The sequence below is a fragment of the Bombina bombina genome, chromosome 3, assembly GCF_027579735.1.
Source record: "Bombina bombina isolate aBomBom1 chromosome 3, aBomBom1.pri, whole genome shotgun sequence".
Classification (NCBI taxonomy): Eukaryota; Metazoa; Chordata; class Amphibia; order Anura; family Bombinatoridae; genus Bombina; species Bombina bombina.
Genome location: NC_069501.1, coordinates 1,277,398,264 through 1,277,411,600, shown reverse-complemented (window position 1 = coordinate 1,277,411,600; position 13,337 = coordinate 1,277,398,264). Strand labels below are relative to the sequence as shown.

General features: G+C 45.0%; 1 protein-coding gene across 3 annotated transcripts in view; it reads left to right on the top strand.

Annotated features, from left to right (window-relative positions):
- LOC128654737 (zinc finger protein 420) overlaps positions 1 to 13,337 on the top strand; it is a 193,939-nt gene that overhangs the window by 168,880 nt on the left and 11,722 nt on the right. For all 3 annotated transcript variants that reach the window (XM_053708834.1, XM_053708832.1, XM_053708833.1), the window contains exons 10-11: positions 10,619 to 11,055; positions 12,411 to 12,534. In XM_053708834.1, the coding sequence (XP_053564809.1) occupies positions 10,619 to 11,055; positions 12,411 to 12,534 (561 nt within the window). The remainder of the gene's footprint in view (positions 1 to 10,618; positions 11,056 to 12,410; positions 12,535 to 13,337) is intronic.

The following is a 13,337-nucleotide window of genomic DNA, read 5'->3' as shown; positions in this document are numbered from 1 at the left end:
TTTTAAAAAGTTGTTCCCGGACTCTCAACTGGATTTGTGGGGTTCCATTCCTAAGGTAGATGCTGCTCTCTCTACGCTTGCTAAACATACTACTATACCTCTTGAAGATAGTTCTTCGTTCAGAGAGCCGATGGATAAGAAAGTGGAAGCCTTTCTGAGAAAGATGTTTCAACATACAGGATTTTTGTTTCAACTGGCGGGTGCAGTTGACGGAGCTCTTTGTCGGAACTCATTGAGGTGGAGTCTCCCCTCGAGGATATTCAAGACAGAATTAAAGCTCTGAGAATTGCTAATTCTTTTATCTGTGATGCGAACATGCAAATTATTCGCCTAAATGCAAAGGCCTCTGGTTGAAGACTGCGGATATGACTTCTAAGTCCAGAATCCTTTCTCTTCCCTTCAAGGGAAAGATTTTATTTGGTCCATGCCTGGACTCCATTATTTCTACGGTTACCGGAGGCAAGGGTGCCTTCCTACCGCAAGATAAGAAGAACAATCTTCTAATTTCCGTTCTGACAAATCCCAACGACAACAATTCTCCAAGCTCGAGCAACCCAAGAGTACTTGGAAGTCGGCTCGGTCCTGGAATAAATCCAAGCAGAATAAGAAGGCCGCCAAAAACAAATCGGCATAAAGGGACGACCCCCGATCCAGGATCGGATTGTGTAGGGGCAGACTGTCTCTTTTTTTCAGACGCCTGGTTCAAGGACATACAGGATCCGTGGGTCCTGGAGGTGGTATCTCAGAGATACAAGATAGGCTTCAAATCTCATCCCCCAAGGGGCAGACTCCTTCTCTCGAATCTGTCTAAAAGGAAAGAGGGATGCCCAATTCCGTCCAATTCTAGACCTAAGGTGCTAAAACAAATTTCTCAGTTTCCCTTCCTTCAAGATGGAGACGATAAGGTCCATCGGTTAATTCAGGAAGGCCAGTTTATGACTACTATATATCTGAAGGACGCTTACCTTCATGTTCCAATCCACACGGAACACTTTCAGTTCCTGAGGTTTGCATTCCTGGACCAGCACTACCAGTTCATTGCCCTTCCGTTTGGCCTAGCTACTGCTCCAAGAATCTTTACAAAGGTTCTGGGGGCTCTTCCAGTCGTTGCCAGAACTCAGAGTACTGCAGTAGCCCCATACTTGGGCAGTATTCTGGTGCAAGCACCATCCTTTCGTCTTGCAGATGAATTCTCAAAGATAAACTTGGAAAAGAGTTCTCTTATCCCAAGTACCAGGGTGGAATTCCTTTGTACTATAATAGACTCCATATCCATGAGGATATTTCTAACAGACCAGAGACATTGCAAGCTAACTTCGGCTTGTCTTGTCCTCCGGACCTCCTTGAGTCCCTCTGTGGCTCAGTGTATGGAAGTGATTGGTCTCATGGTGTCCTGTATGGACATCATTCCTTTTGCCAGGTTCCGTCTTAGACCTTTACAACTGTGCATGCTGAGGCAGTGGAACAGCAATCATTCAGATCTGTCTCAACAGATTGTATTAGACAGCCGGTCGATAGAAACCCTCCCTTGGTGGCTCTGCCAGATCTGTCCCTAGGGACATGCTTCTTAAGACCATCCTGGGAGATTGTGACTACGGACGCAAGTCTATCCGGATGGGGAGTTGTTTGAGGGGTTGTGTACTCAAGAGGAGTCCTCCCTCCCAATCAATATTTTTGAACTACGGGCAATCTTCAGGCTCTTGAAGGCTTGGCCACTTCTGGGTTTGTCCCAGTTTATCAGATTCCAATCAGACAATATAACCTTAGTGGCTTACATCAACCATCAGGGGAGAACGAGAAGTTCCTTGGCGATGAAGGAAGTATCTCAGATTCTGGAGTGGGCGGAGGCCCACAGCTGTTTGCTGTCAGCGATCCACATTCCAGGTGTGGACAACTGGGAGATGGGTTTGCTCAGCAGACAATCCTTCCATCTAGGGGAATGGTCTCTCCATCCCGAGGTGTTTGCAGAGATATGCATCAAGTTGCGGACGCCGGAGATCTTATGGCGTCCCGTCTCAATACCAAGCTACCCAGGTATGGGTCGAGGGATCCCCAAGCGGATCTAATAGATGCACTAGCAGTGCCCTGGAGGTTCAAACTCCTATATCTTTTTCCTCCATTACCGCTTCTTCCTCGAGTGGTGGCCCGCATCTAGCAGGAGCGGGTATCAGTAATCCTGATTGCTCCATCGTGGCCGGGAAGGACATGGTTTGCGGATCTGGTGGGGATGCCCTCATCTCCTCCATGGGAGTTACCTTGTCGCAGAGACCTGCTGATACAAGGTCCATTTGTTCAGTAAAATCTAGATTCTCTGAGGCTGCATGGAGATTGAACGCTTAGTCTTAGCCAAGAGAGGTTTTTCTGAGGGTGTCATTGATACTCTTATTCAAGCTCGTAAACCAGTTACTCAGCGTATCTACCACAAGGTGTGGAGGACCTACTTATTCTGGTGTGAAGAGCGTGGTTTTTCCTGGCACAGAAAGGCACAAATTATTTAAAAAGTGAGGCACTACTAAAAGCGCTAGGGGTTAAAATCAGGGAGTACAAGATATTAAACTTATATGGGAAAAATATCGTAATGCTTATAGTCTTTACAAATATTAGGAGCCCAAATCTGATGGTACCTAAAAATGCAATTTAATCATAAAAAAATGTAATCAATATAATTTTTTTTTTATATCATAGTGGATAATAATCTACCTGTGGTCTCAATACATATTTTTTTTTTTAAAGAGAAGAAAATTATCATTTTGGATGATTTCACACCTTTAGGCAGGATTTATGCTCTTGATTGAAATACATGTTGCATCCTTTGCTTTTGTAAAGACCGTGTTATGATATTACCAATGTTAACTCTTTTATGATGCTTTTTATGTGAAAATATCAGTGTATTTATTATAATGTTGCAACACTTTCTTATTTACATAATTTATTCAACATTCAAATTTTGTTTTTAAATAATTAGATATTTATTAGATTATTCTGCACTATGATATAAAATTTGTTTTATATTGATTACCTTTTTTGTGATTAAATTGCATTTTTAAGTGCCATGAGATTTTGGCTCCTAATATTTGTAAAGACTATAGACATTACGGTATTTTTCCAATATAAGTTTCATTAATATCTTGTACTCCCTGATTTTAACCCCTAGTGCTTTGAGCAGCACCTCACTTTTTAAACAATTTGTGCCTTTCTTTAAATCCCATCGATCCAGGAAGAGGATAGCTAAAGGTGAGACATAGGTGTTATTTAGCCCAGCGCTCCCACTCTTAACCCCCTTTTTTTCCTGGCACAGAGTTAAGGTTGCCAGGATCTTATCTTTTCTCCAGGATGGACTGAAGAAGGGCCTTTCGGCTAGTTCCCTGAGGAGACAGATTTCGGCCCTTTCGGTTTTATTGCACAAGAGACTGACTGAACTTCCAGACGTACAGTCCTTTGTTAAGGCTCTGATTAGGATCAGACCTGTGTTTAGATCTGGGTCTCCTCCTTGGAACCTAAATCTTGTTTTTCGGGTTTTGCAACAGGTTCCGTTTGAGCCTCTGCATTCCGTTGACATTAAATTGTTATCTTGGAAGGTTCTCTTTTTATTGGCTATTGCCTCTGCACACAGAGTTTCTGAGATCTCTGCTTTGCAATGTGAGCCCCCTTATCCGATTTTTCATGCAGATAAGGCAGTTTTACGTACTAAATTAGGTTTTCTTCCTAAGGTTGTCAGATCGCAACATCAATCAGGAGATTGTGGTTCCTTCCTTGTGTCCTAATCCTCCTTCATCGAAGGAACGCTTACTTCACAATTTGGTTGTGGTTCGCGCCTTGAAGTTCTATCTTTTAGGCTACTAAGGAGTTTAGACCATCTTCCTCTGTTTGTTGTCTATTCGTGGAAGCGTAAGGGGCAGAAGGCAACTTCGACTTCCCTATCTGTCCCGCTTAGCTTACTAGACAGCGGGACATAGTCCTTCTGAGAGGATAACGGCTCATTCCACTAGAGCAGTGGCTTCCTCTTGGGCCTTTAGGAAAGAAGCCTCAATGGATCAGATTTGGCGGCTACTTGGTCCTCCTTACACACTTTTTCAAAATTTTACGAGTTTGATGTTTCTCCTGTTAAGTGTGATCAGTCCACGGGTCATCATTACTTCTGGGATATTAACTCCTCCCCAACAGGAAGTGCAAGAGGATCACCCAGCAGAGCTGCTATATAGCTCCTCCCCTCTACGTCACACCCAGTCATTCTCTTGCATCCAACTAATAGATAGGATGTGTGAGAGGACTGTGGTGATTTTACTTAGTTTTTATAACTTCAATCAAAAGTTTGTTATTTTAAAACAGCACCGGAGTGTGTTGTTCCTTCTCAGGGAGAATTTGAAGAAGAGTCTACCTGAGTTTTTCTGTATGATTTTAACCGGAGTAGTTAAGATCATGTTGCTGTTCTCGGCCATCTGAGGAGTGAGGTAAACTTCAGATCAGGGGACAGCGGGCAGGTTCACCTGCAAAGAGGTATGTTGCAGCATATTATTTTCTGAGAATGGAATTGACTAGAAAATACTGCAAATACCTATATAAAGTAAGTTCAGCCTTAAATGCAGTAGTAGCAACTGGTATCAGGCTGTCATGTATGTATATTTTCACTTCAGTATTCTGGGGAATGGCATTTCACTGAAATAATACTGTTTACATAAAGCTTTAGCCTATTTTGCAGTAAAAACGGCTTGCAGCAGGCTTTTTATGACAAATACATTTATTGATGTTAAACGTTTTTTGCTGGCATGTGAAATCGTTTATATTTCTGAGGTACTGGGTGAAAACTTATTTGGGCATTAGTTTTATCCACTTGGCGGGCATTTTGTTTGATTTATGACAGTTTACTGATCTCCCTCACTGTTGTGTGTGAGGATAGGGGCTGAATTTGGCGCTTTTACTACGCATCAAAAATTCAGTCACAAGTCTGTTCTTCTTCCCTGCATGATCCGGTTCGTCTCTACAGAGCTCAGGGGTCTTCAAAAGTTATTTTGAGGGAGGTAATCACTCACAGCAGACCTGTGAGATTGTGCTTGACTGTGATAAAAAACGTTACATTCTGTACTTTTTTTCTGCTATTAAAGGGCTAGTTATCCATTACTAATGGGAGCAATCCTTTGCTAAAATTGTATTTTTACTGAGAAAAAAGTTTGTTTTCATAAAATTATCTGTTTTATTGTACTCAACTGTCATATCTTCTGTGCTTCTTAAAGGCACAGTGCGTTTTTTCCATACTATATATAAAAGTGAATTGAAAAGTATTTCCAAGTTTGCTGGTTATTTGCTAGTGTGTTAAACATGTCTGACTCAGAGGAATATCTCTGTGCTATATGTGCTAAAGCCAAAGTGGAGCCCAATAGAAATTTATGTACTAATTGTATTGATGCTACTTTAAATAAAAGTCAATCTGTACAGCATTCACCAGACAACTAGAGGAAAGTTATGCCGACTAACTCCCCTCACGTGTCAGTACCTGCATCTCCCGCTCGGGAGGTGCGTGATATGGTAACGCCGAGTACTTCAGGGCGGCCATTACAAATCACATTGCAGGACATGGCTAATGTTATGACTGAAGTTTTGTCTAAATTACCAGAACTTAGAGGGAAGCGTGATCACTCTGGGATGAGAACAGAGTGCGCTGATAATAATAGGGCCATGTCAGATACTGCGTCACAGTATGCAGAACATGAGGACGGAGAGCTTCAATCTGCAGGTGACGGTTCTGATCCCATTAGAGTGGATTCAGACATTTCTAATTTTAAGTTTAAGCTTGAAAACCTCCGCGTACTGTTAGGGGAGGTATTAGCGGCTCTGAATGATTGTAACACCGTTGCAATTCCAGAGAAATTATGTAGGCTGGATAGATACTATGCGGTACCGGTGAGTACTGACGTATTTCCTATACCTAAGAGGCTTACAGAGATAATTACTAAGGAGTGGGATAGGCCCGGTGTGCCCTTTTCCCCCCCTCCTGTATTTAGGAAAATGTTTCCAATAGACGCCACCACACGGGACTTATGGCAGACGATCCCTAAGGTGGAGGGAGCGGTTTCGACGCTGGCTAAGCGTACCACTATCCCGGTGGAGGATAGCTGTGCTTTTTCTGATCCAATGGATAAAAGATTAGAAGGTTACCTTAAGAAAATGTTTGTTCAACAAGGTTTTATATTGCAACCTCTTGCATGTATTGCGTCTGTCACGGCCGCATCAGCCTTTTGGTCCGAGTCCCTGGAAGAGACTCTTGACTCAATAACTATAGAGGAAATTTCAAACAAGCTTAAAACACTTAAGCTAGCTAATTCATTTGTTTCTGATGCCGTTGTACATTTAACTAAACTTACGGCTAAGAATTCCGGATTCGCCATTCAGGCACGCAGAGCACTGTGGCTAAAATCCTGGTCAGCTGATGTTACTTCTAAATCTAAGTTACTCAACATACCTTTCAAAGGGCAGACCTTATTCGGGCCCGGTTTGAAGGAAATTATCGCTGACATTACAGGAGGTAAAGGCCACGCCCTGCCTCAAGACAGAGCCAAGCCGAAGGCTAGACAGTCTAATTTTCGTTCCTTTCGTAATTTCAAGACAGGAGCAGCATCAACTTCCTCTGCACCAAAACAGGAAGGAGCTGTTGCTCGCTACAGACAAGGCTGGAGACCTAACCAGTCCTGGAACAAGGGCAAGCAGGCCAGAAAACCTGCTGCTGCCCCTAAGACAGCATGAATTGAGGGTCCCCGATCCGGGAACGGATCTAGTGGGGGGCAGACTTTCTCTCTTCGCCCAGGCTTGGGCAAGAGATGTCCAGGATCCCTGGGCGTTAGAGATCATATCTCAGGGATATCTTCTGGACTTCAAATCCTCTCCCCCAAAAGGGAGATTCCATCTGTCAAGGTTGTCAACAAACCAAATAAAGAAAGAGGCGTTTCTACGCTGTGTACAAGATCTTTTACTAATGGGAGTGATCCATCCGGTTCCGCGGTCGGAACACGGACAGGGGTTTTACTCAAATCTGTTTGTGGTTCCCAAGAAAGAAGGAACCTTCAGACCTATCTTGGATTTAAAGATCCTAAACAAATTCCTAAGAGTTCCATCGTTCAAAATGGAAACTATTCGGACAATCCTACCCATGATCCAAAAGGGTCAGTACATGACCACAGTGGATTTAAAGGATGCTTACCTTCACATACCGATTCACAGAGATCATTTCCGGTATCTAAGGTTTGCCTTCCTAGACAGGCATTACCAGTTTGTAGCTCTTCCATTCGGGTTGGCTACGGCTCCAAGAATCTTCACAAAGGTTCTGGGGGCTCTTCTGGCGGTGCTAAGACCGCGAGGAATCTCGGTAGCTCCATACCTAGACGACATTCTGATTCAAGCTTCAAGCTTTCAAACTGCCAAGTCTCATACAGAGTTTGTACTGGCATTTCTAAGATCGCATGGGTGGAAGGTAAACGAAAAGAAGAGTTCTCTCGTTCCACTCACAACAGTTCCCTTCTTGGGGACTCTTATAGATTCTGTAGAAATGAAGATTTACCTGACAGAAGACAGGTTAACAAAACTTCAAAACGCCTGCCGTGTCCTTCATTCCATTCAACACCCGTCAGTGGCTCAATGTATGGAGGTGATCGGCTTAATGGTAGCGGCAATGGACATAGTCCCCTTTGCACGCCTACACCTCAGACCGCTGCAATTATGCATGCTAAGTCAGTGGAATGGGGATTACTCAGATTTGTCCCCCACTCTGAATCTGGATCAAGAGACCAGAAATTCTCTTCTGTGGTGGCTTTCTCGGCCACATCTGTCCAAGGGGATGCCATTCAGCAGGCCAAATTGGACAATTGTAACAACAGACGCCAGCCTGTTAGGTTGGGGCGCTGTCTGGAATTCTCTGAAGGCTCAGGGATCATGGACCCAGGAGGAGAGTCTCCTGCCAATAAACATTCTGGAATTGAGAGCAGTTCTCAATGCCCTTCTGGCTTGGCCCCAGTTAACAACTCGGGGGTTCATCAGATTTCAGTCGGACAACATCACGACTGTAGCTTACATCAACCATCAAGGAGGGACAAGAAGCTCCCTAGCGATGATGGAAGTATCAAAGATAATTCGTTGGGCAGAGTCTCACTCTTGCCATCTCTCAGCAATCCACATTCCGGGAGTGGAGAACTGGGAGGCGGATTTCCTAAGTCGTCAGACTTTTCATCCGGGGGAGTGGGAACTTCATCCGGAGGTCTTTGCCCAAATACTTCGACGTTGGGGCAAACCAGAGATAGATCTCATGGCGTCTCGACAGAACGCCAAGCTTCCTCGTTACGGGTCCAGATCCAGGGATCCGGGAGCGGCCCTAGTAGATGCTTTGACAGCACCTTGGACCTTCGGGAGAGCTTATGTGTTTCCACCCTTTCCGATGCTTCCTCGATTGATCGCCAGAATCAAACAGGAGAGAGCATCAGTAATTCTAATAGCGCCTGTGTGGCCTCGCAGGACCTGGTATGCAGATCTAGTGGACATGTCATCCTGTCCACCTTGGTCTCTGCCTCTGAGACAGGACCTTCTGATTCAGGGTCCTTTCAAACATCAAAATCTAATTTCTCTGAAGCTGACTGCCTGGAGATTGAACGCTTGATTTTATCAAAACGTGGATTCTCTGAGTCAGTAATTGATACCCTGATACAGGCTAGGAAGCCTGTTACCAGAAAGATTTATCATAAAATATGGCGTAAATACCTATATTGGTGCGAATCCAAAGGTTACTCTTGGAGTAAGGTTAGGATTCCTAGGATATTGTCTTTTCTACAAGAGGGTTTGGAAAAGGGCTTATCCGCTAGTTCTTTAAAGGGACAGATCTCAGCTCTGTCCATTTTGTTACACAAACGTCTGTCTGAAGTTCCAGACGTTCAGGCTTTTTGTCAGGCTTTGGCCAGGATTAAGCCTGTGTTTAAAAATGTTGCTCCGCCATGGAGTTTAAACCTTGTTCTTAACGTTTTACAGGGCGTTCCGTTTGAACCCCTTCATTCCGTTGATATAAAATTGTTATCTTGGAAAGTTCTATTTTTAATGGCTATTTCCTCGGCTCGAAGAGTCTCTGAGTTATCAGCCTTACATTGTGATTCTCCTTATCTGATTTTTCACTCGGATAAGGTAGTTCTGCGTACTAAACCTGGGTTCTTACCTAAGGTAGTCACTAACAGGAATATCAATCAGGAGATTGTTGTTCCATCCTTGTGTCCTAATCCTTCCTCAAAGAAGGAACGACTTCTGCACAATCTAGATGTAGTTCGTGCCCTAAAATTTTATTTACAGGCAACTAAAGATTTTCGACAAACATCTTCACTGTTTGTTGTTTACTCTGGTCAGAGGAGAGGTCAAAAAGCTTCGGCTACCTCTCTCTCTTTTTGGCTTCGTAGCATAATACGTTTAGCCTATGAGACTGCTGGACAGCAGCCTCCTGAAAGAATTACAGCTCATTCCACTAGAGCTGTGGCTTCCACTTGGGCCTTTAAGAATGAGGCCTCTGTTGAACAGATTTGCAAGGCTGCAACTTGGTCTTCGCTTCATACTTTTTCCAAATTTTACAAATTTGACACTTTTGCTTCTTCGGAGGCTATTTTTGGGAGAAAGGTTTTTCAGGCAGTGGTTCCTTCCGTATAAAGATCCTGCCTATCCCTCCCGTCATCCGTGTACTTTTGCTTTGGTATTGGTATCCCAGAAGTAATGATGACCCGTGGACTGATCACACTTAACAGGAGAAAACATAATTTATGCTTACCTGATAAATTCCTTTCTCCTGTAGTGTGATCAGTCCACGGCCCGCCCTGTTTTTTATGGCAGGTCTAAATTTTTAAATTATACTCCAGTCACCACTGCACCCTTTAGCTTCTCCTTTCTCGTTGGTTCTTGGTCGAATGACTGGGTGTGACGTAGAGGGGAGGAGCTATATAGCAGCTCTGCTGGGTGATCCTCTTGCACTTCCTGTTGGGGAGGAGTTAATATCCCAGAAGTAATGATGACCCGTGGACTGATCACACTACAGGAGAAAGGAATTTATCAGGTAAGCATAAATTATGTTTTTTGCTTTCGGGAGAAAAGTTTTGCAGGCTGTGGTGGCCTCAGAATAGGGTCCGCCTCTTCCTTTTTGTTCCCTCCCGTTATTCATTCAGTGTCCTCTGAAGCTTGGGTATAGTTTTTCCAACAGTAAGGAATGAAGCCGTGGACTCTCCCTATCTTAGGAAGGAAGACATAATTTATGCTTACCAGATAAATTTCTTTCCTTACGGATAGGGAGAGTCTATGGCCCCGTCCGTTTTTTCTTGTCTATGGGCGGTCCTCTATTATTATTTTATTTTCTGGCACCATTTATAGCCTAATGTTTCTCCTACTTTTCCTTGTTGAGTCAGCAGAATGAATGGGCTATTGAGGAAATGGGAGGAGTATTTAAGCCTTTGGCTGGGGTGTCTTTGCCTCATCCTGGTGGCCAGATGTTGTATTTCCCAACAGTAAGGAATAAAGTGGTGAACTCTCCCTATCCGGAAGGAAAGGAATTTATTTGGTAAGTATAAATTATGTTTTTGTGATCCTTTATAATGAGACTTTGTTGTTTTTGCAGAGGATGATTGGAAGGCTATTAATGGTGTACAAACAGGCGAACCCAATGAAGATGTGAGCACTTCTAATAAGGGTAACGACACAGAGCCGAAGACGCTGGAGCGCCTTTTCCCATGCACACAATGTGAGAAAAGCTTCTTACGCAGCTCAGACTTGGTGAGACACCAAAGGAGTCACCTTGGAGAGCGCCCATATGTATGTAACCAGTGTGGAAAGTGCTTCCGACGTAACACATCTCTCATTATCCACGAGCGCATTCACACTGGAGAGAGGCCGTACCAGTGCGCTCAGTGCGGCAAGAGCTTTGTTCAGAGACAGCACCTTACAACGCACCTAAAGACTCATACAGGAGAGAAGCCCTTTCCCTGCTCAGTCTGTGGCAAGAGCTACCGATGGAGATCCGAGCTGGTCAAACACCAGAGGGTACACAATGATGAGGTATGTGCTGACGGTAGAACTTGTGACACTTTATTAGGTTTCCTCTGTATAAACTAAATGATAAAAATATAGTCTAGATCTGCTGCGTGCCCATAGTAGTGTTTCCAAACGTAAAACATATTTATGCTTATATATATGCATATTATATCTAATATGGAGTTTAAACCTAATTATCACTACACTGCTAAGCTAAACATAAAGGCTGATGCTCTGCAGGGGATAAAAACATTGGGCTAAAAAGAAGCTGCAGTGGTAAATCGCCATAGAACAGTCTGTGTGCGTGTCAGGCTGTGCATGTGACTGTCGGGCTGTGCACGTCAGGGTGTGGCTCTGCGTGTCGGGGTGTGCGTGTCGGGTTGTACTCTGCTGTGGCTCTGCGTGTCGGGCTGTATGTGTCTGACTGTGTGTATCGGGCTGTGCGTGTGTGTGTCGGGCTGTGTGTCTCTGGCTGTGGGTGTGAGTGTCGGGCTGTGGATGTGCGTGTCAGGTTGAACTCGGCTGTGGCTCTGTGTGTGGGGGGGGGGGGTTGTGTGCCTGCGTGTCAGGCTGTACTCGGCTGTGGCTTTGCTTGTTGGGCTATGCGTGTCGGGCTGTGGGGGTGCGCGTCTGGCTGTGGGGGTGCGTGTCGGGCTGTGCTCCTGCGTGTCGGGCTCTGCGTGTCAGGTTGTAATCGGCTGTGGCAATGCGTGTCAGGTTGTATTCGGCTGTGGCTCTGCGTGTCAGGTTGTACTCGGTTGTGGCTCTGCGTGTCGGGCTCCTGTGTGTCGGTCTGTGCGTTTGCGTGTCGGTCTGTGCGTTTGCGTGTCGGTCTGTGCGTTTGCGTGTCGGTCTGTGCGTTTGCGTGTCGGTCTGTGCGTTTGCGTGTCGGTCTGTGCGTTTGCGTGTCGGTCTGTGCGTTTGCGTGTCGGTCTGTGCGTTTGCGTGTCGGGCTGTGCGCGTGCGTGTCGAGCTGTGCGTGTCGGGCTGTGGGGGTGCGTGTCGGGCTGTGGGGGTGCGCGTCTGGCTGTGGGGGTGCGTGTCGGGCTGTGCTCCTGCATCTCGGGCTGTGCGCGTCAGGTTGTATTCGGCTGTGGCTCTGCGTGTCAGGTTGTATTCAGCTGTGGCTCTGCGTGTCAGGTTGTACTCGGTTGTGGCTCTGTGTGTCTGGCTGGGCGTGTGCGTGCCGGGCTCCTGTGTGTCGGTCTGTGCGTTTGCGTGCCGGGCTGTGCGTGTCGGGCTGTGCGTGTCGTATTCGGCTGTGGCTCTGCGTGTCGGGTTGTATTCGGCTTTGGCTGTGCGTGTCGGGCTGGGCGTCTGCGTGACGGGCTGGCCGTCAGTTTGTGAATCACTTTACACTAAATATGTTTGCTTTTTAGACTGCAGTTACTTTTGATGATGTTGCCGTATGCTTCTCAGATGAGTGGAAGGATTTGGAAGAGTGGCAAAAGGAACTTTACAGGAACATGATGAAGGAGAACGCAGAATCGCTCATATCCCTGGGTAAGTGATAATATCACAAGCTTGTCTGATTATGCCCAATCCTCATGAGTAAGACAAGTTGTTCTTGTAGTAAAGTGTCCTGTAGGTGCTGTATTAGTCTTTTATATGAGTCTCTGTGAGCAACATTTCATTTTAAAAGGGAATATTCTTTCTCCAACATAGGTGTGTCCGGTCCACGGCGTCATCCTTACTTGTGGGATATTCTCTTCCCCAACAGGAAATGGCAAAGAGCCCAGCAAAGCTGGTCACATGATCCCTCCTAGGCTCCGCCTACCCCAGTCATTCTCTTTGCCGTTGTACAGGCAACATCTCCACGGAGATGGCTTAGAGTTTTTTAGTGTTTAACTGTAGTTTTTCATTATTCAATCAAGAGTTTGTTATTTTCAAATAGTGCTGGTACGTACTATTTACTCAGAAACAGAAAAGAGATGAAGAATTCTGTTTGTATGAGGAAAATGATTTTAGCAACCGTAACTAAAATCCATGGCTGTTCCACACAGGACTGTTGAGAGCATTAACTTCAGTTGGGGGAACAGTTTGCAGTCCTTGCTGCTTGAGGTATGACACATTCTAACAAGACGATGTAATGCTGGAAGCTGTCATTTTCCCTATGGGATCCGGTAAGCCATGTTTATTACGATTGTAAATAAGGGCTTCACAAGGGCTTATTTAGACTGTAGACATTTTTTGGGCTAAATCGATTGATATTAACACTTATTTAGCCTTGAGGAATCATTTATTCTGGGTATTTTGATATAATAATATCGGCAGGCACTGTTTTAGACACCTTATTCTTTAGGGGC